The 25,947-nt window shown below is 48.4% G+C and overlaps 1 protein-coding gene across 2 annotated transcripts in view; it reads left to right on the top strand.

The window, feature by feature from the left end:
* Nucleotides 1–1,220: 1,220 nt before the first annotated feature.
* The window catches only part of GSN (gelsolin), a 64,755-nt gene continuing 40,028 nt past the window's right edge, over nt 1,221–25,947 (top strand). The window contains exons 1-2 of one of the 2 annotated variants that reach the window (XM_053563990.1): nt 1,221–1,289; nt 14,880–14,960. Coding sequence is in view for 1 of the 2 variants with exons in the window: in XM_053563979.1 (XP_053419954.1) it covers nt 19,261–19,302 (42 nt within the window). In the remaining variant the exon portion in view is untranslated. Of the gene's footprint in view, nt 1,290–14,879; nt 14,961–19,201; nt 19,303–25,947 lie in introns of those variants that run through there. The other variant, XM_053563979.1, reaches the window with a different exon arrangement.

Raw genomic sequence — 25,947 nt, 5'->3', positions numbered from 1 at the left:
TGGAGCCGGGCTCCCGGGCGGGGCTGGCTCTCCCCGGCGACCACGGCCCGGCCGCCCCGCCCCGCCCCGAGGGCGGCTCCCGCCCTAGCCCCGCCCACCAGGCCTCCCGCCCCGCCCCGGCGCGCCCCTGCCCACCCGGCCGCTCGCCCCGCCGCACCCCCGCCCCGCCGCCGGAACCAGCTGAGCGCAGCTGGACCTGCAGCCGCCGTCGCCAGCGCCGCAGCAGCAGGTAGGGGAGGGGGCGCCCCGAGCCCGGGTGTCTAGGGATCCTCCGAGCCCGTCCCGGTCTCGGGGACATCGCGGGAGAAGGGCTTGCTCGCCCACCTCGCCTTTCTTCCAGGGGACCACTGAGTGTGGTTCGGGGCTGGGGCAGGCGAGGAAGGGGCCAGGCCTCCACCCGCTGGCCCCGCTGTGCTGCAAGCTCGCCACCTAATAACCTTACCCCGGACCCCAGGGCGGGGGACTGGACCCCGGGTCACCCTCGCCCCCGGCTTGTCTGAGCCGGGCGTCCAGGCGGCCTCCCGCCCGCGGTCTTAGTGGTGGCTCGGAGGGGGTCTGCTTGGCGGATCCCTGACTCCTGGGTAATACCTTCGCCTGCTCACTCCTCCAACTCCTTCCTCTTTCTGGGTTCCCGACTGTTAGAAAGTTCTTCCTTGTACTGTTTGCAATCTGCTTGCGTCTGCTACCTGTGGGTGCTGTCTCTTTCCCCGGCCCTGGGTGTGTGTTCCCTTCTCTGACTCACACGGAAACTTCTTTCAGAGTTGAGGACAGTGATGAGAACCCCCTTCTCCTGGGCCCCCATCGTTTGTTGGCTCCATCCCTCCCACCGCTGATTAGGGTGACTTCCCTCTGGTCCAGTGCAGGCTGGCTGCTCTGGGCGGTGCCCACGGGGGAGCCCCAGTCTTTCCTTGGAAGTCTGGGTGCTGGGGTGTGGGTGGGCAGGACGACTGTGGCTTCCCTTGTGGCTCTTCATCTACCCAGACATCCAGGCCTTCATGGAGGCCTCATGCCATCCTCAGAGCAGAGAGGGCATCTTTAAAACACCCCGAACTCATTGCTGGCTGCCTCGAGGGTAAAGCTGGCTCTGTAGGAGGTGGGACTTCTGGGGAGGTGCCTCTAGCTTTTGTCTGGCCTCTGGGGACTTAATCCTGCATGTCCTGTTCTCCCAGGACCTCTCGCTGCTCTGCACTGCGCAGTGACCACAGTTTGCTGGAGTCTCATCCCATTCCCTGGACACAGTTGAGAAAACTCAAGGGCCCAGAGAGCTTGGACTGGCCCATAGTCACACGGTGAGCAGGCTCAGGGGCTGGGACCCAATTCTCGTCTGCCCTGTGCTGCTTGCTTCTTCTGGTGAGACTTTAGCCTCTTTCTTAGGTGTTCCACTCGCTAAAGGGCCAAGAACCCTCTGCCCCCACGTACACATTTGGGGGTGTTAGTGTTTCTTGGGGATATTAAGAGGAAGATGCTTGGACTAGAGGAGGAAGAATGGGAGGGGAACAACTGGCTTTCAGCTCCTTTGAAATTCCTTTTTTTTCTTTCTGGGGCCTCACTATTTATAAATGCCAGGAAAATTGTAAACAGCCTTGGGAGCTTGGGTTGGCACAGTAGCAAAAAGGGTTGCTGTGTGAATCAGGGAAGGGAATTTCACTTAAGAATTTTCCGTAGACTTTTTATTAGGAACCAACATGATCCGGAAAGCAGGCTGCTCCCAGGAGGGGTGGGATCATTTTCTTCCTTCCCTCCTCCTTTGATTCCCAGGCCTCTGGGCCTGTGTTCTCTGCCTTGCCCTGTGAGGGACACAAGAGGAGAAGGACAGAGCTGTCTGTCCTCAAGATGCTTCCCACTGAAGTGTGGTTGAAATGGTTGACAGATCCGTTCCATACCAAATTACTTTAGCCCATAAGAGGAGTGGCTAATTCTCACAAAGAGAGAGGCCTTAGAAATGAGCCAGGCCTTAGAAATGAGTAATAGTTTATTTTACCAGGAGAAGCAGAGGAAAGCCATTCTAAAAAGCAGGAACCAGCTTGTGCAAAGGCACTGAGGTTTTCTGAGCAATCCACACAGCTAGCTAGAGTGGAGAATTGGGGAAGGGTGGAGTAGTGGGAGTTGAGATTGTGAATGAAGGTGGAACTAGACTGTATGTAAGTTGAGAGTTTGGACTTCATCCTGAAGGCAATGAGGAGCTGACAATGGTTTTTGACCAGAGAAGTGATAAAAACTCTTCTGAATCAGGTGGCTGGTACGGGGGATGGTTTGGAAGGGGGTGATTCAGAAGCAGGGGGCCTGTGAGAAGGCCTTTGTATGGTTCATGTGAAATAGAGTGCAGGTCTGAACTGGGGTAGATGAGAGTGGCTAATTCTGGAAGCCTGTCTGAAGGTTTCAGAACTTGCTATAAATTTCATCTAAAAGCAAGATAAGGGTGCCAGCTGTAGCTCAAGCGGCTAAGGCGCCAGCCACATACACCAGAGCTGGCGGGTTCGAATCCAGCCTGGGCCTATCAAACAATGACAACTTATTTTGAGGTGTGCTCCCAAAGATGCGCTAGGTCTTATTTTCAGGGGACGTCTTATCTTTCCTGTAAGTAGGTCTTATTTTCGGGAAAACAGGGTACCACCAAAAAATAGCTGGGCGTTGTGGCAGGCACCTGTAGTCCCACCTATTTGGGAGGCTGAGGCAAGAGAATTGCTTAAGCCCAGGAGTTTGAGGTTGCTGTGAGCTGGGGCGACCTGGCACTCTACCCAGGGCGATAGCTTGAGGCTCTGTCTCAATAAATAAATAAATACATAAATAAAAGCAGGATAAGCCTACATTATTATTGCAGCAAGTCTAGGTTTTTCAGAGTTATTTTTTTCTTCTTTATTACTTTTAAAATAAAACAAAATATTGTTAAGGCTTCAAAAATAAAAAAGAGCCTTCAACTCTTCTAACCCTCCCCTTGCCCCAGAGGTTGCCACTGTTAAATAGCCGGGTGCGGGGTGGTGCCTGTGGCTCAGTGGGTAGAGCACCAGCCCCATACACCGAGGGTGGCAGATTTGTACCCGGCCCTGGCCAGCTAAAACAGCAGTGGCAACTGCAACAAAAATAGCTGGGCGTTGTGGCGGGCGCCTGTACTCCCAGTTACCCAGGAGGCTGAGGCAAGAGAATCGCTTAAGCCCAAGAGTTAGAGGTTGTGAGCTGTGACGCCATGGCACTTTGATAGCTTGAGACTCTGTCTCAAATAAAAAAAAAAAAAGGCAGGTGTGTGTTTCTCCCAAACTGTTACAAGTGAGAGCTGTTCATTGGACAGACACCTTTGCTTCTCTTAGTGCCAGCTCACTTCTTCCCTCTCCATGTAGATAGTTTGAGTCTTTTCATCAGAGGTTTTAGGAGTAGAGGTGATTTCCATTTGGTCTGTAGTGTGTGGCTGATGTTTTGGTCTCTGGTTTTCTGTAAGAAAACTTTTCTAGCCTATGTTTCTAAGGGTGTATAGTTGCTTAGTAGGGACCACAGGTGTGAGAGAAGTTAGAAGCATTGACTTAGTAGAGCTGCCGTTTTGGTTCTTCTGAGTGATCCTGGGCAAGTCTTGTCTCTCTGGGCCTCAGTTTCCTCATTTGTATAACGGTCTGCAAGATAATAACAAAAAGCTGCTTTTTAATACACCAAACACTGGAACATTAAGTATTTGACTACTTACAACCATGCCTCTGAGGTAGATACTATTCTCTTCTTTTACAGATGAGGAAACGAAGGCTTAGAGGCTAAATAATGTGCCTCGAGTTGTGTAACTATTAGGTGATGGTGCTAGGATTTTGGAGGTCTGACCACAGAGCCGTGTAGCCCTTAATTACTGCACTAAAGATTCTCCTGAAAGTTCTGTCTAGTTCTGACATTATGAGAGCTGGTGGGGGAGTTTTGCTTTGGCTGTTATGAGGGACAGGAGTCAGTGTGCACAGTTTGGGGAGCTCAGCCCTGTAGCAGAGAGTCCTGGAGGAGCCTACCAGGCTGTTTGTAAACTCAGAGTTTCCTATACCATCCACAGCTGAGTGTAAGTCAGTTTCCTCTCCATTTCAGGGATTAAAGCTTTAAGACCACACAAGACTTGCCCAGCAAGGTCATTTGGTGAATTGGGAGCCCAGCCAGGACTGGCACCTCCTTTTCACCAAATGAGCCCATGCTCTGGACATCTATTTGGGGAAGCCAGGAAAGGCCGGTAACCCCCTATTCCATAGTTATTCCCTGAAAAATGCCAGGAGAAACGGAAAAGAAGATCCTGAGAATTAGGCATTTGGGGTGGGGGAGGGAAAGGTAGAGACCAGTGTTTAGGCAGCCTGGGGATGTTAAGTAAAAATATCTCCTCCCTTTCAATTGAGTGAGCATGTGTCATATTTCAGCCTGATGTGGTTAGTGAAGTTAGAGACCACAGGCAGTCTCAGTTCCTGCTGCCGGCCAGCCTCCCCCGCCTTTCCTCCCCTGCCACTTGTGGGCTCTTCCCGGCCCTGTATGGGACCACATCAGCAATTGAAGGATAGGGCAGGGAAAAGCAGAAGGTATGGTGGGCAAGGCTGGGGAAGTGAAGGGTCCTGGCTTTGCCACTGACAAAGTGACTTGCCTTTCTGCGGGCCCCATCGTCTGCTCTACGCTATGGGTGGACAGCATAATGTCAGGTTTTCCCAGCTCTGTCAGAGGGCTTTGTGCCCGGCACATGAACTTAGGACCTGCATATGGGAGTCGCAGAGTGAGCCCATAGCAGTGAAGCTGGTGATTCAGCTACTGTTCTTAAATTTGATCTTTTCAAACTGAAGTGGTCATCCCATTTTGCAGATAAGCAAGTTGAGGCCTAGGATTCATTTCTGTATCCTATTCCATATTCTACAAGCAAGCATAATAATGGCCTGTACGTTACACGGCACACTCACTCTGTGTGTTCACCTTTTGCTTTCACTGTCTTGTTTAATCTTTTAATCCTATGAGGGAGGAGATATTGACTCTGTTTTATAGGTGAGGAAACTGAGGCTCAGCCTAAAGAAATGAGATGAATGACTTTCTCTTCTTTGAGTCTCCGTGTTGCCCTGGAGTTGTCATTATGGGACCCATTTTACCAGATGAGCACACCAAGGCCTGGAGACCTGAGCTCCCTTGCCTAGCAGTCCCCAGGGGTAGCATGGCCAGTCAGATTGCTTTCTTCCTGTTCCTCCCTGGTGCCTTGCTTCTTTTGCTTCACTGAGAGCCTCTGTACTTCTTGTATTCAATGCTTAGTTTAAGGGATGAGAACAGTTTTCTTCTTGGACTATAAATTATCTCTGAAATCCATTCTTCCCAAGAGGCATCCCAAAAGGGTTTGAGCCACCAAGCTTCCCAGGGAACTCTGATGAAAGAGTCACGCCAGTGGCAATGGATTCATTTACTTTGCTGAACTGGTTAAGCAAACAGCCTTGCTACTTTCCAACCTCAACTAGAATATCATCTGGGTTGGACTTATTTGCCTCGCAAAGGATATCTGTATATGTGAGCCTTTAGGGCAGGACTTGCTCTTTAAATTCCCTGCCACAGAGGCTGTGGCTGGGCTCTTGGTTTGTACTCAGTAAATAGTAGTTAAATTTTGGGGTGTGTCTTAGTGGTGTGTGGCATGTGTACTTTTTCTCCCCTCCTCCAAGGCCCTTTAAAAAAGCAAAAACCTTAGATCTATTACCCATTGAAAGAAAATTTAGGAAATAAAAAAAGTATAAAAAAAAAGTACTGTGCATAACTGACCAGAGTAATCACTGCTAAACATGTGGGCACATTTCCTTCCGTACTTTCAGTGCATTTTTTTACCCCCTCGTAATTACAGTCATCCTGAATTTATAATTTTCTATTCATACTTTTTGTTTTTCTTCAACATTGTAACAAATATTTTCTCATATTTATTAAGGACTCTTTTTAAAGTTAATTGTTAAAGAGTTTTAAAAGTATACTATTCTTTAAGTAGATAAATGTATGTTTATTCTAGTTAAAATCTTTTCCTGCAGTAGGCCATGGGATTAAAAAAGCGAAATAAAGCATTTGATTTGTAAAAAATATGTTTTACTGTGGTGGGCGCCTGTAGTCCCAGCTGCTCGGGAGGCTGAGGCAGGAGAATCGCTTAAGCCCAGGAGTTGGAGGTTGCTGTGAGCTGTGTGAGGCCACGGCACTCTACCGAGGGCCATAAAGTGAGACCCTGTCTCTACAAAAAAACAAAAAAACAAACAAACAAAAAAATATGTTTTACTTTCTTTTATGAAAGTGACATATGCTAACCTGATTTTTTCATCACTCTCTATTTTTCTGTCTTCGGTGTCCATATCCATACGTTCACTTAACAACCCTCTTTTACGAAGTAGTTAGGCTGTTTATAAATAATACCCCAAAGAACGTCCTAGTCCATAATTTTTTGTGTTCTTTTCTCATTATTTCCTGGAAGACGGCCCTAAACATGGAGTTCCTGGGTCAGAAATGACACCATTTTATGGCTTCTGCTTGTTAAAAAAATTATTCAATAATACTTGTTAAAGCTTGATAAGAAGACTTTATTCAAGACCATAGTAATAGGTGTAGGAAGCCCTGCATTGGTGTCTTGCAGTGGGAGAGAGAAGTTGGGCTCAACTCCAAATACAACATGGGCAAGTGGACATTTATACCCAAGGAACAGCATAGGGGTCAGTGGATGGAAAATTACTAAGATGAAATATTGGGGGTAAAGGGAATTCTGGCTAAACCGACCTAGCTGAGTTCTTGCTGAAAACAGGCTGGGGTGGTGAGACGTCATCTGGGGGGATGGTGAAGGATGAGGAACCTGATCAGATATCCAGGATGATCACATATTAAGGGTGGGAGGAGCTGTTCTGGCTAAACTGAGTTAGCAGGATCCTTTTGTTGAAACTGAATTTTACAAGGAAGTGTACAGTTGGGTCTAGAAAGAGGTTCAGAAGCTTGACTAAAGTCTGGCCAAGCAAAGAATCTTTGTCATGCTACATTTTGCCAAATTGCTGCCCAGAAGGGTTACAGTAGTCCTCATTCCTACCAACTATATATGAAGGTGGCAGTATTCTTGAAGGAACATCTGAAGCTGGTTGTAAAAAGTACAGCTGTCCTATTCATTCATTCATTTAGCAAAAAGATATCTGCACAGTTCAGCAGCGATAAAGGCTAACAAGTTAAGATCCCAGGATAAAGAATCAGATAACTTGGTTATCTGTTCCTTTCAGTTTATGTTCTGTACTTGCCATAAAACCTGGAGCAAATCACCCATCTCCCAATTGCCCTGGGAAGGAAGCAGGTAGGGACAGATCGTTCCCATGTTATGGACCCAGAGAGGAGCTGGCCGTGTGTTCTTGCCTTCTGAGCCTCAGTTCAGGAAGTGGTAGTCCAATTGAACAGGCTTCTTTTGTGGACTAGCCTGGTACCCTCCCCACACACACTGCCCCTCTTCCCAGGGCATCTCTTTTTCTCTTAGAAGGCATGATTGGGGTTCCAATGGCTGCCTTCTTTCTACACTCTTTAGAAGGAGGGAGCTGCCTGCCTAGCCTTTTCAGTGGTCTTTTAAAAAGACCATAAACATTCGTGGTTGCATAAAATTCATTTTTTACAGATTTAAATTGCATTTTAAATGTATTAGGGCTTTGTGTGGGAGCATTTTAGAAATGTCAGGCTCTGCCTTTAGGGTTGCCATATTTAGCAAATAAAAAAAAAAACAGGATACCTGTTAAACTCGAATTTCAGATAAATAATAAGTAATTGCTTAGTATCTGTATGTCCCCTGGAATACTTGGGACATACTTACACCAAAAACTTTCATTATTTATCTGAAATTTAAGTTTAACTGGCATTCTCCATTTTGTCTGGCACCCTACGCTCTGCCTGTAGAGTGTTCAGGCCCACTGAAGTGAATCTTTATTTCACAAGATCCCTGTGAAAATTCAAGTGTGAAAAGCCTCATACCAGGGGCCTTACCATCAAATCCATGACAAGTGCTTTTTGTAATGAATCTGTTTGTGAAACAGAACACACTATTTGTGAGGAGAATGAGCATTCCCTAAATCAATTATTTGCACTGTTCATATGTTGGGTTTTCTTTTCTTTCTTTCTTTTTTTTTTTCTTTGAGACAGGATCTCACTCTGTCATCCTGGGAAACTCTGCCAGACCCTGCCATGCCATCATCATAGCTCACAGTAACGTCAAACTCTTGGGCTCAAACAATCCTCTTGCCTCAGCCTCCCAAGTAGCTGGACTATAGGTGCCTCCCACAGCACCCGGTTAGTTTTCTATTTTTAGTAGAGACAGGGTCTAGTTCTTGCTCAGGCTGTCCTCAAACTCTTGAGGTCAAGCAATCCTCCCACCTGGCCTCCCAGAGTGTTAGGATTATAGGCATGAGCCTTAATATGGGCTATACCTGCATCATTTTCAACAGAAGGGAAAGAGTCTTTGCTTTGGTAAAAAGCTCTGGTCCCTCTCAAGGCCTCAGTTTGTTCACCCATAAAATGGACTACCTTCTAAGCATCCCTGCCAGCCCACGGTGACTAGATGAGGTGACCCCAAGGGGGTGTGTGGCTGGTGATCATGCTGGGTCACTCCTGCCTCCACATTTAGGACTGAAGGACTTGGCTCTGTGTTCCCAGTCTCAGAGACTTTGGTGTGACTAAGGTGACCCTCAGCAGAGGGTGCCTCTCCTGACTGCTTCCCCACCTCAGAACAAAGTTTCCAGCCTCTGACTTTCACAGCAGGACCTGGGGAATAATCCAACCCCACCTCCTCCCTTCACGGCCAGGGATAGTCATACCCAGAGACAACAAGTGAATTCCTTGAGTTCACAGCAAACCCTCTGATTGCTACGTCACCTCTTGTGAGATTTCAAAAGTACTCTTCTAAACCAAGTTATTTCAGTTATTATTAAACCTAAGGTCTGGGAAGATTAAGAGACTTGACCATGATATACCCCCATGTCTTGGCTGTGTGGTCTTAGGTAAGTCAATTTCCCTTCCTAACTTATTCCTCCCCTAGTCTGTGAAATGGGGAATGGCATCTTCTTCTCTTCCCCCAGGTCTCCTCTTGTTTTATTTTAAGATACGATGGTAGGTCATATGTGTCAGTTGGTCGTGGAGTAGAGTGCTTTATGAGGTCTCTGGTGTAGGTGTTAGGTCAGAGACTTAATACTATGACATGAAAAATGTTCTAGGGCATTTCAAACTTACTGTGCACACAAATTGCCTAAGGATTTTGTGAAATTGCAAATTCTGGCTCAGGAGGCCTAGGATGAGGCCTGAGACTCTGCATTTCCCTTGAGCTGTCAGTGTTTCTGGCCCAGGAATCATGCTTTGAGTTGTAAAATTCAAAATCAATCTGTTATGCATTTAGAACTGATACTTAAGAGATAAGAGAGTTAAGAGGTAAATGCGTGTTCAAGGCTGAAGAGCCAGTAATAGTAACAAGGTCCAGTCTGTAGCCCAGAAGTTTTTTTTGTTTTTTATCTTTTATTTTACTTTATTTTTTTCAAAACCAGCTCTCACTCTCTCACGTAGGCTAGAGTGCAGTGGCTCCACCATAGCTCACTGTAACCTTGAACTCCTGGGCTCAAGTGATCTTGATCAAGTGATCAAACCCTGGACTTGATCCCACCTTGGCTTCTCGAAGTGCTGGGATTATAGGCATGAGCCACTGTGCCTGGCCCAGATCTTTATTTAATGTCTTTTTTTTTTTTTTTTTTTTGAGACAGAGTCTCACTTTGTTCCCCCTGATAGAGTGCTCTGGCATCACAGCTCACAGCCCTCTAACTCTTGGGCTCAAGCGATTCTCTTGCCTCAGCCTCCCAAGTAGCTGGGACTGCAGGCACTCACCACAATGCCCGGCTATTTTTTTTTTTTTTTTTAAGAGATGGGATCTCACTCTAGCTCAGGCTGGTCTCGAACTCATGAGCTCAGGCGATCCGCCGACTTCGGCCTCCAAAGTGCTGGGATTACAGGCATGAGCCACCACGCCTGGCCTCTTTTTCTAATGTCATATCTTTAATATCTGACTTATTTATTTGGTCCATAACTATGAGTTTTTAGAATCTGAATAGTTCTTGAAATACTTCGCTGCCTAATTCTGGAACAAGGTCGGGCCCTTCTTTAGGAGAGAGTGACTCAGTGGGAAGCTATCTGAAGGGGGAGAAATACAGCTGAAGAATCTAGCATTTCACTTGGATAAATGTTTCCACCAGAAGTTTTTATACTTTAGATTACAAGGGTTATTCTCTACGGATGCAAATAGATGGGGAGGCCCTGCCTGTTTCTATTCGCCTGTGAGCAAAGAATGGCTTTTATATTTAAATGGTTATTAAAACAAAAACAAGGCCAGGTGCACTGGCTCACATCTGTATTAGCAATCCTAGCAGTTTTTCTTTTTTGAGACAGAGTTTCATTATGTTGCCCTCGGTAGAGTGCTGTGGCGTCACAACTCACAGCAACCTCAGAGTCTTGGGCTTAAGCGATTCTCTTGCCTCAGCCTCCCAAGTAGCTGGGACTACAGGCACCCGCCACAACGCCCAGCTATTTTTTGTTGCAGTTGTCATTGTTGTTTAGCTAGCCTGTGCCAGGTTTGAACCCGCTACCCTTGGTGTATATGGCTGGTGCCATAACCACTGTGCTACAGGCACCGAGCTTGCAATCCTAGCACTTTGGGAGGTTGAGGTGAGGGGATCCCCTCTCCTGAACCTAGGAATTTGAAGTTACAGTGAGCCATGATAATGCCATTGTACTGTAGCCCGGGCAGTGGGGCAAGACCCTACCTATCTCCAAACCAAAACAAACAAAAACAAAAACACACACATACCAAAAACATTAAAAGAACCAAAAAAAAAAAAAAATCCCAAGGAAGAATAGGCTACAGAGAGGGTATGTGGCCTGCAAAGCCTGGAATATTTACTGTCTGGTCCTTTACAGAAAAAATTTGCTGACCCTTGGTCAGGAATAACCAAAACTGCATTTTTCTCTAGTGAGTAAGAGGCCTAGTCTTAAAGCTTGAAATTTAATAACACCAAGACATAGGGGAAGCAGCCTGAGTTGGTGGAAAATGGCCACACATCTTAGGTGTGTGACCCTGAGCACATTACTTCCCCTCTCTGAGCTCATGTCCTTGCTTTGCAAAACGGGGACCATGATACTGGCCTGGCAGAGTTGTAGTGAGGATGAGTATGATGCCTGTAGAATTTAACACTTGGAAGGTGAGTAAAAAATGATAATTATTATTTTGGGGGGTGGCCATTTGAGCCCTGATAACATTAAGATGTCACGTTTCTCCGCCCTGCCCCCAAAGCACAAAGTTCCTTTTCAGCCACCTAGATAGGTGGGGTTCCAGGGTGGCTCCCACACTTTCACTTGCAGCAAGTTCCATAGCCAAAGGCTAGCCTTTCCACAACTCTATTAGAAGGGGCCTCCTCTTCCTGTCCTGTAACATATAATTTAGCAAACAGGCACCAAGTGAGAGCCCTGGGCTGGGATGATGAGTGCTGGAATGAAACTTCTCTCTCTCTGACTCCATCTGGAGCATGTGGGCGGTGTTTTGCGGACCTTGTTTTTAAGCTGCTGCAGCCTTAAGGTCCAAAATGGAAAACAGACCAACTTGGAGTTAACTGGGGTGAATTCTAAACCCATCCGAGTTTGAAAACTCTTGAGGCTCCTGATACCCAAATCTTGGAAAGAATGTAATGCTTTTCTTGCCCATAGATGGCAGCATCTGTACTCTTAGCCGGCTCTGTGGGACGTGTGTGCATATGTGTCACGCACGCATGCAAGCATGTAATTCACTCGTGATTCCTCTGGCGAATCCTGAGCTGTGGTGATCCCAGTGCAAGGCTAGGCTCTGGGATACGTGGGAGCAGATCTTAGTCTAATGAGGGAGGCTGACCTGGAAATAGACTATTACAATGGAATGTGGCATACAATAGAATAGGTCTTCCCTAAGACCCTGGGGAAGCAGCCTGACTATGTGGGAGATGCCCAGACATCTTAGCTGTGTGACCCTAAAGCATATTACTTCACCTCTCTGAGTGTGTGTCCTTGCTTTGCTGTGGGGACTCAGTGGAAAGTGTCTGTGCGGAGATTACCTGGAGGACTTTGGGAACAGAGCATGCAGTGGTGTTTGGCTAGAGCCCAGTGGGTGGGTGGAAGACAGGAAGAGATGAGAGCTGAGGCTCAAGAAGTTGAGGGAGGCAGATCATGAAGGACGTTGAAACTTTGTTAAGGATCTCATACTTTACCTGTGGCCCTGGGGTGGCCATGCAGAGGCTGAGCAGAGCAGGGACCTGGTCTGGGCTTACTCTGAAGAGGTTGCACAGTAGGGCAGAGAAAGGATGCAGGAGAACCCGTTAGGAAGCTTCTGCAGTCACCCAGCTCAGAGGTCACGCTGCTGTGGACCAAGATGTGGCAGTAGGGAGGGGAGAAGAGGGTACATTCTGGAGACAGGCAGGGGTTGAACTGCAGGATGGTGTGCCTTGTTGCAGGTGAGAGTGACAGAGTCCGGGGTGGAGTGAGGAAGGTGATGCCCTGGTGTCTGGCCTGGTTTGTTGTGTGGATGTGCATGGTGCATAGTGGATGGTGATGCTGTTTGCTGAGAGGGAGCAGTGGGGGAGTGGGAGGGGAGCAGGTTGCACTTGGGAACGATGCGGCACCACAAGTGAGGCTGACAGTGTAATTTGGGATGTGTAGAAGAGAAAGGGGCTAGAGTTGAAAGGCTCGTCCTCATACAGAGTTAGCCGACTGTGGGAAGTCATTAGTCATTTGCCAGAACAACAAAACCCAACTCTGCTTTGATCTGTCCCTTGGAACTAAGAAGTTTCTGCAGGACAGTTTGGGAAGGGCCCACAGAAGTGCCATTTAACACCAGGTTCTGGGGTCCAAATAAGTGTCTGACCTCCCACCTCTCTGGTTGTGGGTACCATGACTCCAGCTCTGCTGCTAGGTACCATGTCACTCCCAATACAGAAGTCATCAGGAGCCTCTATATCATCCACTGTCAGTCTGAGAACAGGGCTTGTTTGTGTCTTAATCCCAGGAGCCTACACGGCTCTGCTGCATTCGGGATCCTGGACTCTGCCCTTGGGTGGAGAAGCTGGTTTGGGCAGACAGATGTTCCAGCGTGGGCAGGAACCAGTTTGCTCAGCTTCCCCTTGCGTGCAGATGACTGGAACTCTGGATAATGAGGAAGGGGTTGCCTCTGCAAGACAGGAGGGCTGAACTGCTTCACTCACGATGGAGCTTATGTAGGATGGGCCTTCATTCTCTCACAGCAAATCCCCACTGATCCTGCTGTTTGCCAGGACACGTGCTGTGCCAAAGCTTCAGAGGTGGAACATACAGAACCCTGTCCCCAAGGAGAGAAAGTCCTGTCAGCAGACACAGATGATGCAGCCTTGCTCAGTTATACAGCAGTAGAATAATAAGAGCAAGGCTTAGGCGTAGAGGTGAGAATGTGACATGTCACAGCTTGGATTCCCAAACCGCACATGTAGGATGAGAAAGATACATTTTCTAAGAAAGACTTAGAAATTTAGTTATTGATAATCAGAGTGGTCAGGTGTGGTGGCTCACACCTATATCCTAGCACTCTGAGAGGCCCTGTTGGGTGGATTACTTTAGCTTAGGAGTTCAAGACCAGCCTGAGCAAGAGTGAGATCCCGTCTCTATTAAAAATTAAAAAACTAGCCAGGCGTTGTGGCAGGCACCTGTAATCCTCGCTACTCAGGAGGCTGAGGTAGGAGGTTTGCCTGAGCCAGAGTTTGAGGTTGCCGTGAGCTATGATAATGCTACAACATTCTACCTAGGTGACAGAGTGAGACTCTGTCTCAAAAAAATAAAAAATAAATAACTAGAGTGAAAAATTCGAATAACACATGCATCGTGAGAACAACCCTTGACATGCTTTATCTCATGTATGTTCTATGATAATATAATAACATTATCCTCCTTGAACAGAGAAGGAAACTGAGCCTCAGGTGATGTTGCTAGCTCAAGTTACACAGGTGATTCAGTGCAGGACAAGTTTGTCTAGCACCAGAGTCCTGAACCACAGCTCTGGATTTGACTATAAACCTCAAAAATTGGGCCGTGCAGTAGGGCTGCCCTAAATGCTAAGGAGATTTTAGATTAAATTAATAGAGTCATGATATCTGGAATGATGCTTGCCCTGCCCTGGGTAGAGCTTGTCTGAAAATCTAATTCTGGCTTTTGTGCCATCCATAGGGACAAGGTTCATCTGGAGCAGATCATGGAGGGGAGTGAGGTAATTGCACACTCTGGTCTCAGGAAGAGCTGGAGAAAAGGGGGTTGCACAACTTGTATAGGACTCGAAGGGCCCAGGATTGCTATCTTCAACTCTTCAAGGAACCATCAGGAAAGAGGGGACAGACCTGTTCTGGATGACCCCAGAGTTCATCCAGCAAGTATAAGGAATAAGAGAGAGAGAGATTTTAGCACATCCTAAGGACAATTCTTTTCTTTTTCCTTTTGAGACAGAGTTTCACTTTGCCACCGTCAGTAGAGTAATGTGATGTTCTAGCTCACAGCAATCTCAAACTTGGGCTCAAGTGAGCCTCTTGCCTCAACTTTGCTGAGTAGCTGGGCTGCTTTTAGAGATGGGGGTCTTGCTTTTTCTCAGGCTGGTCTTGAACTCCTGAGCGCAAGCACTCCACCTGCCTTGGCCTCCCAGAGTGCTAGTATTACAGCTGTGAGCCCCTGTGCCCTGCTAAGGACAATTCTTATAACCAGCCTCTCTCCAACAGCAGGTCTAGGCAGGAAGTGAATGCCCCATTCCTGGGGATGTGTAAGTAGTGATTGTGTGGGGGAGGGAGGGAGCAGAAACATCACCTTTAACCCCACCATGCTGAGATTCTTGGGCCTTTTGTTTACAGGTGGTGCTGATAAAACTCCCTTCACCCTAGGACACAGCCCCTCCCCACGGAGCAGCTCTCTGCACCCTGCACTGCCTAAAGGTAGGTAGAGTGGCACAGATGCCCATTATCATCCTAAACCCAGCCTTGGCTGCCCAGGGGAGTCTGGAGGGGACTCTAGGGGTGGAAACTGTCACTAGTAAGCACTGGTGTCAGAGGACGTCCCTAAGGTTTTCCTAATAAGGCTCTGAGTATGCTTCTGCCTCTCACCCACCCTTGAGAGGGAGGCCAGGCTGGGGTGACTGTGTGGGGAAGAGGCAGGGGCTAGTCTGGGTGCCTGGGTGGCTGGCTCCCCCAGCTGTGTATGACTTTGGGACAGCTGCTTTCCCTCTCAAGGCCTCAGTAGCTCTTCTGTAGAAGGGCAGGAGGAGAAAGAGGTGCAGGAATTCTCCCTGAGGTTTTAGAGAGGCAGAAAAAAATGAGGGTGTGGCTGCCCAGTCTCCAGGCTTGTTGACTAGAGGAGGAGCCCCTGAGATGTTTGAGTCTCGCTGTGGTAGGGAGGATGACTCATGCCCATGGGGATAGCTGACAGGGTGGGGCCCACCTGGCTATCAGATTCTCAGGTGACCCATTGAAGGAGGTTGGGAGGGAGGGGGTGGACTGCAGAGTCCTGGGCTGGAAGCCAGGAGACCCATTCACCTCCTGGCTCAGGCCTCAGTTTCTGCTGCCCTAGTCTCCTCCCTACTCACCTAACAAAGTTGTCATGAGGATCCAGCACTCTCATGGATGCCAGCAGGCTCTGTGAGCTGTGAAACAGGAAGCATCACTACTAGAGGGAATAACTCAGCTCCCATCCCCAAAAGAGAAGTAAATTTCTGCTTAGCAATTGTGTGAGGATCCAGGACAACACCCCTCCAGCTCATGTCATTACTGTCCTGCGGAAAGGTGAAGGGGACAGGTGCATACAGGACTGGCCCAGCTGGTTTCTGGGTGGTGAGTTGAGCCAGCCACAGCCAGAGCTATCCTCTTTCCCAATAATGGTCTCAAGGATGCTTTGTCCCAAAGCTGGGGATCCTTTGAAGGCCTGCTGGGACCAGAGAGAGGACTCCCACTACAGCCACTGCTAGAGGGTTCTGCTGACAAAGGGGCAGCTCTGATTCTGTCCCCTAGAAGGGACTGAGGGCTGAGTCCTAGTTCTGATGCTCCTGTTTTTGACCCTGAGCCCTGACAACCCCGAAAGCAGATGGCCTCAAAGTGATCTGTCAACAGAAAGAGGGTTGTGCTCTGTCAGTGATTTTGGAAACTATGACACAGAAGCCCTGTCTTCTGCAGACCCCGCAGGGCCAGGCTGGCTCAGGCCCGCTGACAGAGAACTGTGCTTGTCCAGTCTTTCCCTTGTCTGCCCCCTGCAGTGTACCAGTGTGCCCCCTGCCCCAAACTTGGGTCAGGCCCCGGTCACATCTTTCATGTCAGATTCAGTAGTATTTCCTGAGGACTCTGGGTACCCCACCTCTAGCATGTCTGATACCTAATCCTTCTAGAAACGCCCTCCTTTCTGTTTCTGGGAGGTTGCATTTGGGGGTTTATTTCTTACCCCTCCGACCTTAGTCAGGACCATGTTTTTCTGTCTCATGTGTTCATCAGGATTCCGACCACCTTCCTGTCTTGAGTTACGTATGTCAATTCACTTATTTATTCACATATTCATTCATTCATGAGTTCGTTTGACAAATATTTAGGCCCTGAGCTGGGTACTGGAGACCCAGCAAAGAGCAAGACTTCCCCATACCTCATGGGTCTTACAGGAGATCATTAGACACATCACAGACTGATTCTTTCCCCAGCTATGGAGACTGATGATCAGGCTATGGGATTCTATGGGCCTGGGTGGGAGTGGGGAGATCTTATCTGGACAATCAGGGAGCTTTCGCCAAAAAGCTGAGCCCTGAAGAGGGACAGGAGGCAGTGGGGTGAGTAGAGAAGGGAGGAACCCCCAGGGAGAGGGAATGGGGTGAGCCAGACTCAAGGCAGGACTAACTCGGATGGCCCTGAGGAACTGAAAGAAGCGAGGGAGGCTGGCCAGCGATGGGGCAGGAGGCGGGCCTAGGGACCAGCAGCACCCAGATTATGCAGGTCCTTGAATTTGTGCACCATAGACCACTGGGAACCATTGGTGCTTTTAAAGCAGAAGACAGACTTACCCATTTCATTATCAGAACCCTTGAAAGCGAGAGATTCAGGGGTCGGCCTGGTAAGCCCTGAGGGTGCAATTTTCAGTTCTTCCACAGCAGGGCATCCTGACACTATGCCTCCATAGCTGGTGGCTCTTTGCATTTTTTTTTTTCTTACTAGGCCAGCTCTTGCTGAGCTTCTGCACTGGGAAGGAAGGTGAATGAGATACCACTGCACCCTCAGAGAGCTACTCTGAGCCAAGACAGAAACAGTGGTGGTTGGTGCCTAGAGTACGTTGTCATAAATGCCAAGGGGACCAGGGAGGCTGAGAAGGAGCACTAGGCATTCCAGGAAAGAGGGTTGTGTGTGCACGAAATGCTTGGCTGCCTGGTGGAGCTTGCTGTGCTCGAGGGCTTGTGGGCAGGGCAGCTAAAGCAGGAGTGTGGATGTTGAAGTGGGCAGTACCCAGGGAGAGCTGGTTGGGAGAAGCCTTGAATGCCTGGTCTTGTGGGTACCAGGAAAAGCCATGGATAGGCCTTGAACTGAGAAATGATTTGATCAATGAGATCTTGGAAGAATCAGGGGACTGGTGCTAGAAACTGGGTGGAGAGAATGAATCCTACCGGGGAAGCCTTGTCCCTCTCCTCACCGCACACACACAGTATGATCCTGGGTGCCCCTTTCTGTCCTGCGCCCTTGTTTGGCCATGGTTCCATTGGCTGGCCAGCCTGAGCTGCCCAGAATTGTTTCATTGCAACACTGGAGTATCAGCCTGAAGTTTCACTCTGGCCCTGACTTGCTCTGTACCCCTTGACAAGTCCCATAATCCCTCTCAGCCTCAGTTTCCTCATTTATGAAATGGTTGCTGAGGATTAAATGATAGGGAAGTGCAGTTCTTACCTGTTATGGCCTGGTGCATAATAAGAGCTGGGTTATTTTTGTGTCCCTGTTGGTTGGTAATGACCCAGTCCATGTGGTAATCTGCCCCTTTGAGAGTCCTTCTCTTTGGCCATAAATCTGTAATCTTAACTAGAAACAAGGTGTCCTTAGCAGGCTCAAAAGATGCCTCTAGTGGTACACTGAAAATTTGGAAATGCCTTTACCACTGGGACCTGGCACAGGGCAGAGCACAGAGGGTTGGGCCAGGTTTTATTTGTCTCTCTCTCGGTACTCAGCACAAGGCTAGCGGATCATGGCTGGCTGGGTTCTCATAAAAGCTAAACAAAAGCCAGGCATGGTGGCTCAGACCTGTAATCCTAGCACTTTGGGAGGCTGAGGCAGGAGAATCCCTTGAGCTTAGGAATTCAAGACCAGCATGGGCAACATAGCAAGACTCTGTCTCTACAAAAAGTGGGAAAATTATGTGGGCATGGTAGTGTACATTTATAGTCTCAGCTACTTGGGATGCTGGGGCAGGAGGATCCCTTGAGGGGGATCTGAGGTTGCTGTGAGCTATGATCATGTGTTACTGCCCTCATGCTCAGGCAACTAAGCGAGACCTTGTCCCTAAAAATATAAAACATGAGAACTTCTCAGGGACAAAAGAAATAAATTAAATTAAAATATAAAACAATACTAAAAAAATTAAATAAAAAAATTAATAGGCCTTGGACATTATCCTGCCAGTACCTTCATTTTATGGCTGAGGAATCTGGGGCCCAGGGAGGGACAGTGGTTTATCCAAGGTCACCAGCCCTGCAGTGGCAGGCAGTGGAACTGTTCATTTCTCCCCAGCAGTGAGCAGTTTTGAATTGAATTGTTTATTACAATTCAAATTTTTTAAATGTCAATAATTTAAAAATTCTCCAGAAGGGGTAACAGGCTTTTGGGGGGCAGGAGCTCTCCCTGAACAACTCTAGGAAGCATTCCGGTTAGAAGGGCCCCAAGGATATCACATCCAAGCTCCCTATTTACATTTGAGGAAACTGAGGCCCAGAAAGTGATAGTGGCTCCACTAGGGTCCTCAGCTTCACCACCACCACCCCCACCCCCCATCTACTGCCTGGTGCTTAAGGAAGCAAAGCAGTGTGAACAATGGTTCCCTGAGGAAGTTTTGATTTTAATTGTGTTGAAGAGAAGGACCTTTCTGGAACTGTGCACGCCCTGATGCCTGTGGAGTTAGGCCTAGCACGGCTATTTCAGACTAAGCTGCAGGGTCCTATTTATAGGCCAATATGATTAGGTTGAGCTGCATCAGGAGAGGCCCACGTTCCCCGTGCCCAGCCTAGCGATGGACGAGGAAGAAGCCCTCAGGGGCGGCTCGGACCCATGGGTGAGTAGCAAGGCATCTGGGGTAGTCCTTGAGAGGGACTAAGAGGAGGGGTGCCAAGGAGGCCTGAGGGGAAGTCCCCTTTCTGCTCCCAGTGCAGCCACTAGCTGGGCCCTCTGCAGAAACCGGTTTCCGTCCTGTGCCCTCCCGACTTAAAAATCTTTCACTGCCTCAGATCAGGCCAGGGCTGCATGGCAGTCAGGCCCCTTCTGCCCCACATAGCCACTGTCTCGCCCCAGCTGCTCCTTCCAAACTGTTTACATTTCCCCGAGGAGGCCACACCTTACACGGAGCCTTTGCTTCTGCTTTTCCCTCCACCTGGCCCAAAGGCAAACCTTGGCTCTGCCAGGCTGTGGGCATTGCCTGCTTTGGGCTGCCCACAGCCATTTACATGATTATCAGTGTTTGTGTCTGTGTGTGTGTGTGTGTGTGTGTGTCTGGGCTGGGAAGTCCCGGGCCAGGGCCTGACACAAAGGAAGAAAGAAAGGAGAAAACAAGTTGTGATTTGAGCACTCATCTAGGGCCATTCACCTTACCTGGCAGATCAGAACTGATCTTCATGCCACTGTGTGCAGAAGGCATTTCTTAAAGGTGCAGAGAAGTGAAAGTCGGACTTCAGAGCTAGACAGCCCTGGATTCCAGCTCTGTTCTGCACTTCCTAACTGCATAACCTTGGGTTGAACCTCTCTGAGCCTCAGTTTCCCACCTATAAAAAGAGATGATGCCAGTTGGTTTCGGGGAGGATTCAACAAGATAATGCTTACAAAGTACTTATATTGCCTGGTCCATAATGAGCTTCTGTGTGCAGCTGGAGGCGTTATTTACAGGTGGGGAAACTCACAGTGGGAAAGCCCTTACCTAGGGCCCCCACAAGGGAGTGGCCAGAAGAGAGGACAGGTTTTAGTGTTCTCCCTCTCCGCCCTCTCTCAGCCCTCTGGGCCTATTTGGTTGCCCAGATCAGGGAAAGCATTGTTTGGGGATTGTTTTTCCTAAGAAGCTTCCCCTGTGGTGCCACTGAATGACTCAGAGCCCTGAGTCACCAGGACAGGAGGGGTGGGGGAGGAGTGCAGAGTGGAGAGCAGAGTTGTAGCCTGGGCTCCCACCTTTGATCAACTAGGTCTGACAGTCCTTGCTCCTGCCTAGCCTCAGTTTCCTCGAGAGTGAAAGGAGGATGTTGGGCTTTGAGGAGTGGTTCCCAGTCTTGGCTGAACCCCAGAATCACAGGTTTTGGAGCCCAACCCCAGATCTGTACACTCAGAGCCTAGGGTGTGGTCTGGGAAACTATAGTTTTCCTGTCTGCCTAGGTGGTTCTTCTGCGCACCTGCAGAGGTGTTTGGAAGCCACGTGGCTCAAGGCCACTCCCAGCAAGGCCTCAGTTGCTGAGTCTCTGCCCAAATGTCTCCACTGACTTATGCAGAGCTCACTAATGTTGCTGAATGCTTTGGTGACATGGTGCATGGACAGTGCATGGGCTCCTTGTTAACAACTTTTTTGAAACATAATTTACATAATTTATTACACATTCATTGTAGGTAAATTTACACATGATTCATGTTTTTTTAGTTTTTGAGGCAGAGTCTCAAGCTGTCACCTTGGGTAGAATGCCATGGCATCACAGCTCACAGCAATCTCAAACTCTAGGGCTTAAGTGATTCTCTTGCCTCAGCTTCCCAAGTAGCTGGGACTACAGGCACCTGCCACAATGCCCGGCTATGTTTTTTGTTGTTGTTGTTGCCATTGTTGTTTTAGCTGGCCCGGGTTGGATTTGAACCTGCCAGCCTTGGTGTATGTGGCCGGCACCCTCACTACGCTATGGGTGCTGCCCTTTTTTTTTTTTTTTTGGAGACAGTGTCTCACTTTGTTGCCATGGGTAGAGTGCTGTGGCATCATCTTAGCTCACAGCAACCTCAAACTCTCAGGCTCGAGTGATCCTCTTGCCTCAGCCTCTCAAGTAGCTGGGACTGTAAGTGCCTGCCACAATGCCCGGCTAGTTTTCTATTTTTTTTTTTTTTTTGTAGAGACAGAGTCTCACTTTAGGGCCCTCGGTAGAGTGCCGTGGCCTCACACAGCTCACAGCAACCTCCAACTCTTGGGCTTAAGCGATTCTCTTGCCTCAGCCTCCTGAGTAGCTGGGACTACAGGCGCCCGCCACAATGCCCGGCTATTTTTTGGTTGCAGTTTTGGCCAGGGCCGGGCTTGAACCTGCCACCCTTGGCATATGGGGCTGGCGCCCCACCGACTGAGCCACAGGCGCCGCCCTAGTTTTCTATTTTTTAGTAGAGATAGGGTCTCACTTTTGCTCAAGCTGGTCTTGAACTCCTGAGCTCAAACCATCCACCTGCTTTGGCCTCCCAGAGGACTAGGATTACAGGCGTAAGCCACAGCCCCTGGCCTATGTTTCATGTTTTTTAATTCACTGATTTTTTTTAGTAAATTTATGGTTATGAAACCGTCACTTCAATCTGGTTTGAGAGCATTTTCATCATCCCCCAAAGATCCCTGCGCTTGCTCGCACTCAGTGTTCACTTCTACCCCGTAGCTGACTCCAAATCTGCCTCTGTCTCTTTACAGAGGCAGATTAGGAGTCAGCTTTATCCTTTCTGGCCCTGTGACTTCATGTGAATTACTGCCCCTTTCTGAACCTTGGTTTTCTCCTCTGTATGACAGGGGATAACCATACCCTCTTTTTTGGGTATGTGCACAGAGTGTCTGATGCACCCCAGGAGCTGGGGCTGTGAAACCTGGTACACAGCACACAAGATGTCATGCAGATGCCCAGGCACGGTTGGAACAGTCCTAGCCAACATTTTAAAGCATTCACTCTGTGCCAGCCCTGGTGACATACCTTAAGCACGTGACCTATTTTAATCCCCACAACAATTCCATTAGGTGAGTGCTCATGTCCTTTCCATTTTGTAACTGAAGAAACCGAGGCACTGAGAAGGGAAGTAACTTTTGCAAGGTCACATGGGTGATAGTGGCTAGGGCTAGGAGTCCGTCCCAGAGCCTGTCGTTCTAACCAGCAACTACACTGCCCCTTTATCTCCCTTCCCTGTGTTCATGGGGCAAGGGACACAATTCATAAATCCAGGACAAGACTGATGGTACACCTTCCAGGCTGTCATGACAGATATGATGCTGTACAGGAAACATGACCCAAGGCATAAGTGACATGGGACATAGTTACATGGGAGACACGCAGGACAAGGTGTGAGGAGCTCAGGTCCTGGTGGGCACGGTCACATGGTATGTGCATTGCTGGTCATGGGGCAAGGTGTATGGTACAGGGACATGGTACTTAGGGTGTAGGACCTGAGAGATGGCCACTGGGCAGGCTCCTAGGCCACTATGGGACCCTTTTCCATCTGGGATCCTCCATCACATCAGTGCCTGGGCCCCAGCAAGCAGAGGCAGGAGCTGATTTTCTCCTTCTCACAAAGGCCTGTCTGTTTTTTATCTGCTTTCCTGTCTCTTTGGATGCCAAAGAATAGGAGTGTCTCAGAGGACTGATGGGGCCCAGAGTACCCCCCAGCATCCCACCAGCTCAGATGGGGGTCAAGGCATGGGGCCAAGTCCACAGCACAGCCAGGGCCTGCCAGGCCTTCAGACACCCTCTCTCTGAGGCAGCTGTGAGCACCAGTGTTGGCTGGGCCAGAGCTGAGTAATTTTCCTCTAAGCTATCCTCCCTCTGCTCCCCTCCTTGGCTGCCAGTGCTGGCTGTGAGCACGTCTGCATTCCAGGGCTTAGGAGAGACAGGGAGAGCCGCACTGCTGTTAAGTCTGAGAAATTAGATTGCTAACAGCTGCTGTCGGAAGGCGTGGAGGTGCAGGAAAGGAGGCCGTGGATTGCAAGTTCACATTTCCTGAGCCCTCCTGGCACCTGGCACTCACTGCCTTATCTATCTGCACAAGAACCCCAGTAGCCTGTTGAGGAAACTGAGGCTCAGAGAGGCGCAGAACTCGCCCAGTGTCATGCAGAGAGGCAGAGCCAAGGCTAGACTCCAGGTGGGTCCTGGAAGCAGGAAATCTACATTGTATGGCAGCAAAGGGAGATGGCTCAAAGGATGCTGTTGGGGGGGTCAGTGAGTGATGAAGCTGCAGGGACATATGGGGACCAGATCACAGAGGACTGAGCTTTGGAGCCCTGACTGTTTTCTGTCTGCACTGCGGGCAGCTGGAAGGGTCTAGAGCAGGGAATGAGGCAATCTCTATGGATAATGGGATGGCTAGGGGGAGAGTTTAAGGCAAGGAGGAAGCTGGTGTTGTGATTCCAGGGAAAAGATAGGGATACTGAACCAGAGCAGTGCCGGGGTGGGGTAGGAAGCAGGTGTAAAGTGGTGAGAAGGTGGGGTTGAGAATCTCTGTTCTGGCCTCAGCCCTCGCGTATTATCCTGGTGGGATGATACTAGTTGAGTCTTGACTCCAAGGGGATCCCAGAGGATTCTAGAAGCCTCCAAAGGGACAAGCACCTGAAGGATATTGCTGGGGATCAGGCAGGTACCTGAATGGAGGTGAGGCCTAAAACACACCTAGGAACAGAAGGCAGCACCCATTCCAGAGCCTGACTTTGTGCCGGGCTCTGTGCTTCCTGTGATGGATCTTGTTTCACTCTTCTAGCTGGTTATGATTATCCTCTGATCTGGGAAAAGAAGAAAAACATTCCAGTACTATACCTCCATTTGGGTTAAAAGGAAGGAAAGTACTTTTTTAAAAAGCTTAAAATTAAAAGAAGTATTAGCAATAAAAATATCTGAATCTCTGATAATTCTTTTGTCAAAGTTTGAAATAAATGGCAAAGAATCTTTACTCATGCTATAGTATTTGGAACTTTTTCTTTTTTAAAAAATAAATTGTAGGGGTGGCGCCTGTGGCTCAAAGGGGTAGGGCGCCAGCTCCATATGCTGGAGGTGGCGGGTTCAAACCCAGCCCCGGCCAAAAACCACAAAAAATAAATTGTATTGTGTATGCTTAAGGTATATAATGTGATATTATGGGATACACATATAATGGTAAAAGGCTACTACAATGAAGAAAATTAATATGTCCATCATCTCACATAGCTATCCATTATTTGTTTTGGTAGCAAGGGTAGCTAAAATCTCAGTTAGCATTGAATCCCAAAATATATACAATTTTATTTCTTAAAGTCCTCATGTTATACATTGGATTTCTAGACTTGTTTATTCTGCCAGTCTGGTACTTTGTACAGTTAGCCCTCTGTGCACCTTATATGTGGCTCAACCAACCACAGGTGGAAAATATTCAGGGTCGGCGCTCGTAGCTCAGTGCCGGCCACATACACTGAGGCTGGTAGGTTTGAGCCCGGCTCAGGCCTGCTAAACAACAATGACAACTGCAACAACAACAAAAAAATAGCCAGGCGTTGTGGCAGGTGTCTGTAGTCCCAGCTACTTGGGAGGCTGAGGCAAGAGAATCGCTTAAGCCCAACAGTTTGAGGTTGCCATGAGCTGTGACGTCATGGCACTCTACTGAGGGTGACGAAGTGAGACTCTCTCAAAATAAAGAAAAAGAGAAAAGAAAATATTCAGAAAAAATGAAAAATAACAGTATAACCATAAAAATAACATAAATTAAGAAAAATACATTATAACAACTATTTACATAGCACTTATATTGTGTTAGGTATTACCAGTAATCTAGAGAGATTTAAATTACACAGGAGGATGTCCATAGGTTATATGCAAACACTGTATTATGTCATTTTATGTAATGGCGTATAATATCATGGGATTTTGGTATATGAGGGAGGTCCTGGGCGTAGTCTCCCACAGGTAGGGACAACTATATTCTCTGACCTACATTGCCCCATTGGAGTTTTTCTCTAACTCATTTTTATCTCTAAAATGAGTTAGAGAAAAAATTCTCTCTCAAGCTCTGGTAAGCCTGTGAGAGAATCTGGCCATTCTATATCTGAAGACACTGAAGCTTGGAGAGGTTAAGTCCCTCACTCAGCATCACACTGCTAGTAAGTGATAGGACTGGGATCCTGAGCCCTTGTTCTTTTGGGTAGGGCAGAAGAGGCCAAGTTCAGAGAACAGATGTCATACGGAGAGACTCGTGGAGAGGAACTGGGTAGCAAGGCTAGCTCTTTAGATGTGGGCTTGTGTCCCCATACCTCTGGGCCTTGGTTGGAACCTTCCAGCTCTCCCCTGCCTTGTAGTCCAAGACACATGGGTAGAAGTCGAGGCTGGTTGTGGGGGCTGGTAAGCTGTATGTGTGTAGGGTCCAGACACATGCTGGGGGGTTATAGTAAGTGAGCACTTGCCGCTCCCTCAATCCTGCCATATACCCCACAGGGTAGGAATCTTTACATTATTTTATGGGGAAAGAAATTGAAGTGCCACTGGCCCAACTCCCCTGGTGCTAAGGATTGAGACTGTCTAAATTCATCCCCAGACGTTGCCTTGTGTTCCTTTGGTCAGAAGTTTGCTCATCTCTGTTGGTCATTTTTGGTATGTTGACTCAGGGAGACTCGGCCTGTGCTCCTGGAGTCTGCTGTTGCTTGCCTCTCCCCCACACCTGCCCTCTCCTGTCTCTCTCAGAGTTTTGCCTGCCCTAGGCTTTCACTTCCTGACAGAGTCCAGCAAGGAGGAAATCTTGGCTGTGGTTGTCCTGGGATGTCTACCAC

The sequence above is a fragment of the Nycticebus coucang genome, chromosome 2 (assembly GCF_027406575.1).
Source record: "Nycticebus coucang isolate mNycCou1 chromosome 2, mNycCou1.pri, whole genome shotgun sequence".
Classification (NCBI taxonomy): Eukaryota; Metazoa; Chordata; class Mammalia; order Primates; family Lorisidae; genus Nycticebus; species Nycticebus coucang.
Note: the sequence above shows the minus strand (reverse complement) of the source record. Positions and strands in the feature narration are given on the sequence as shown.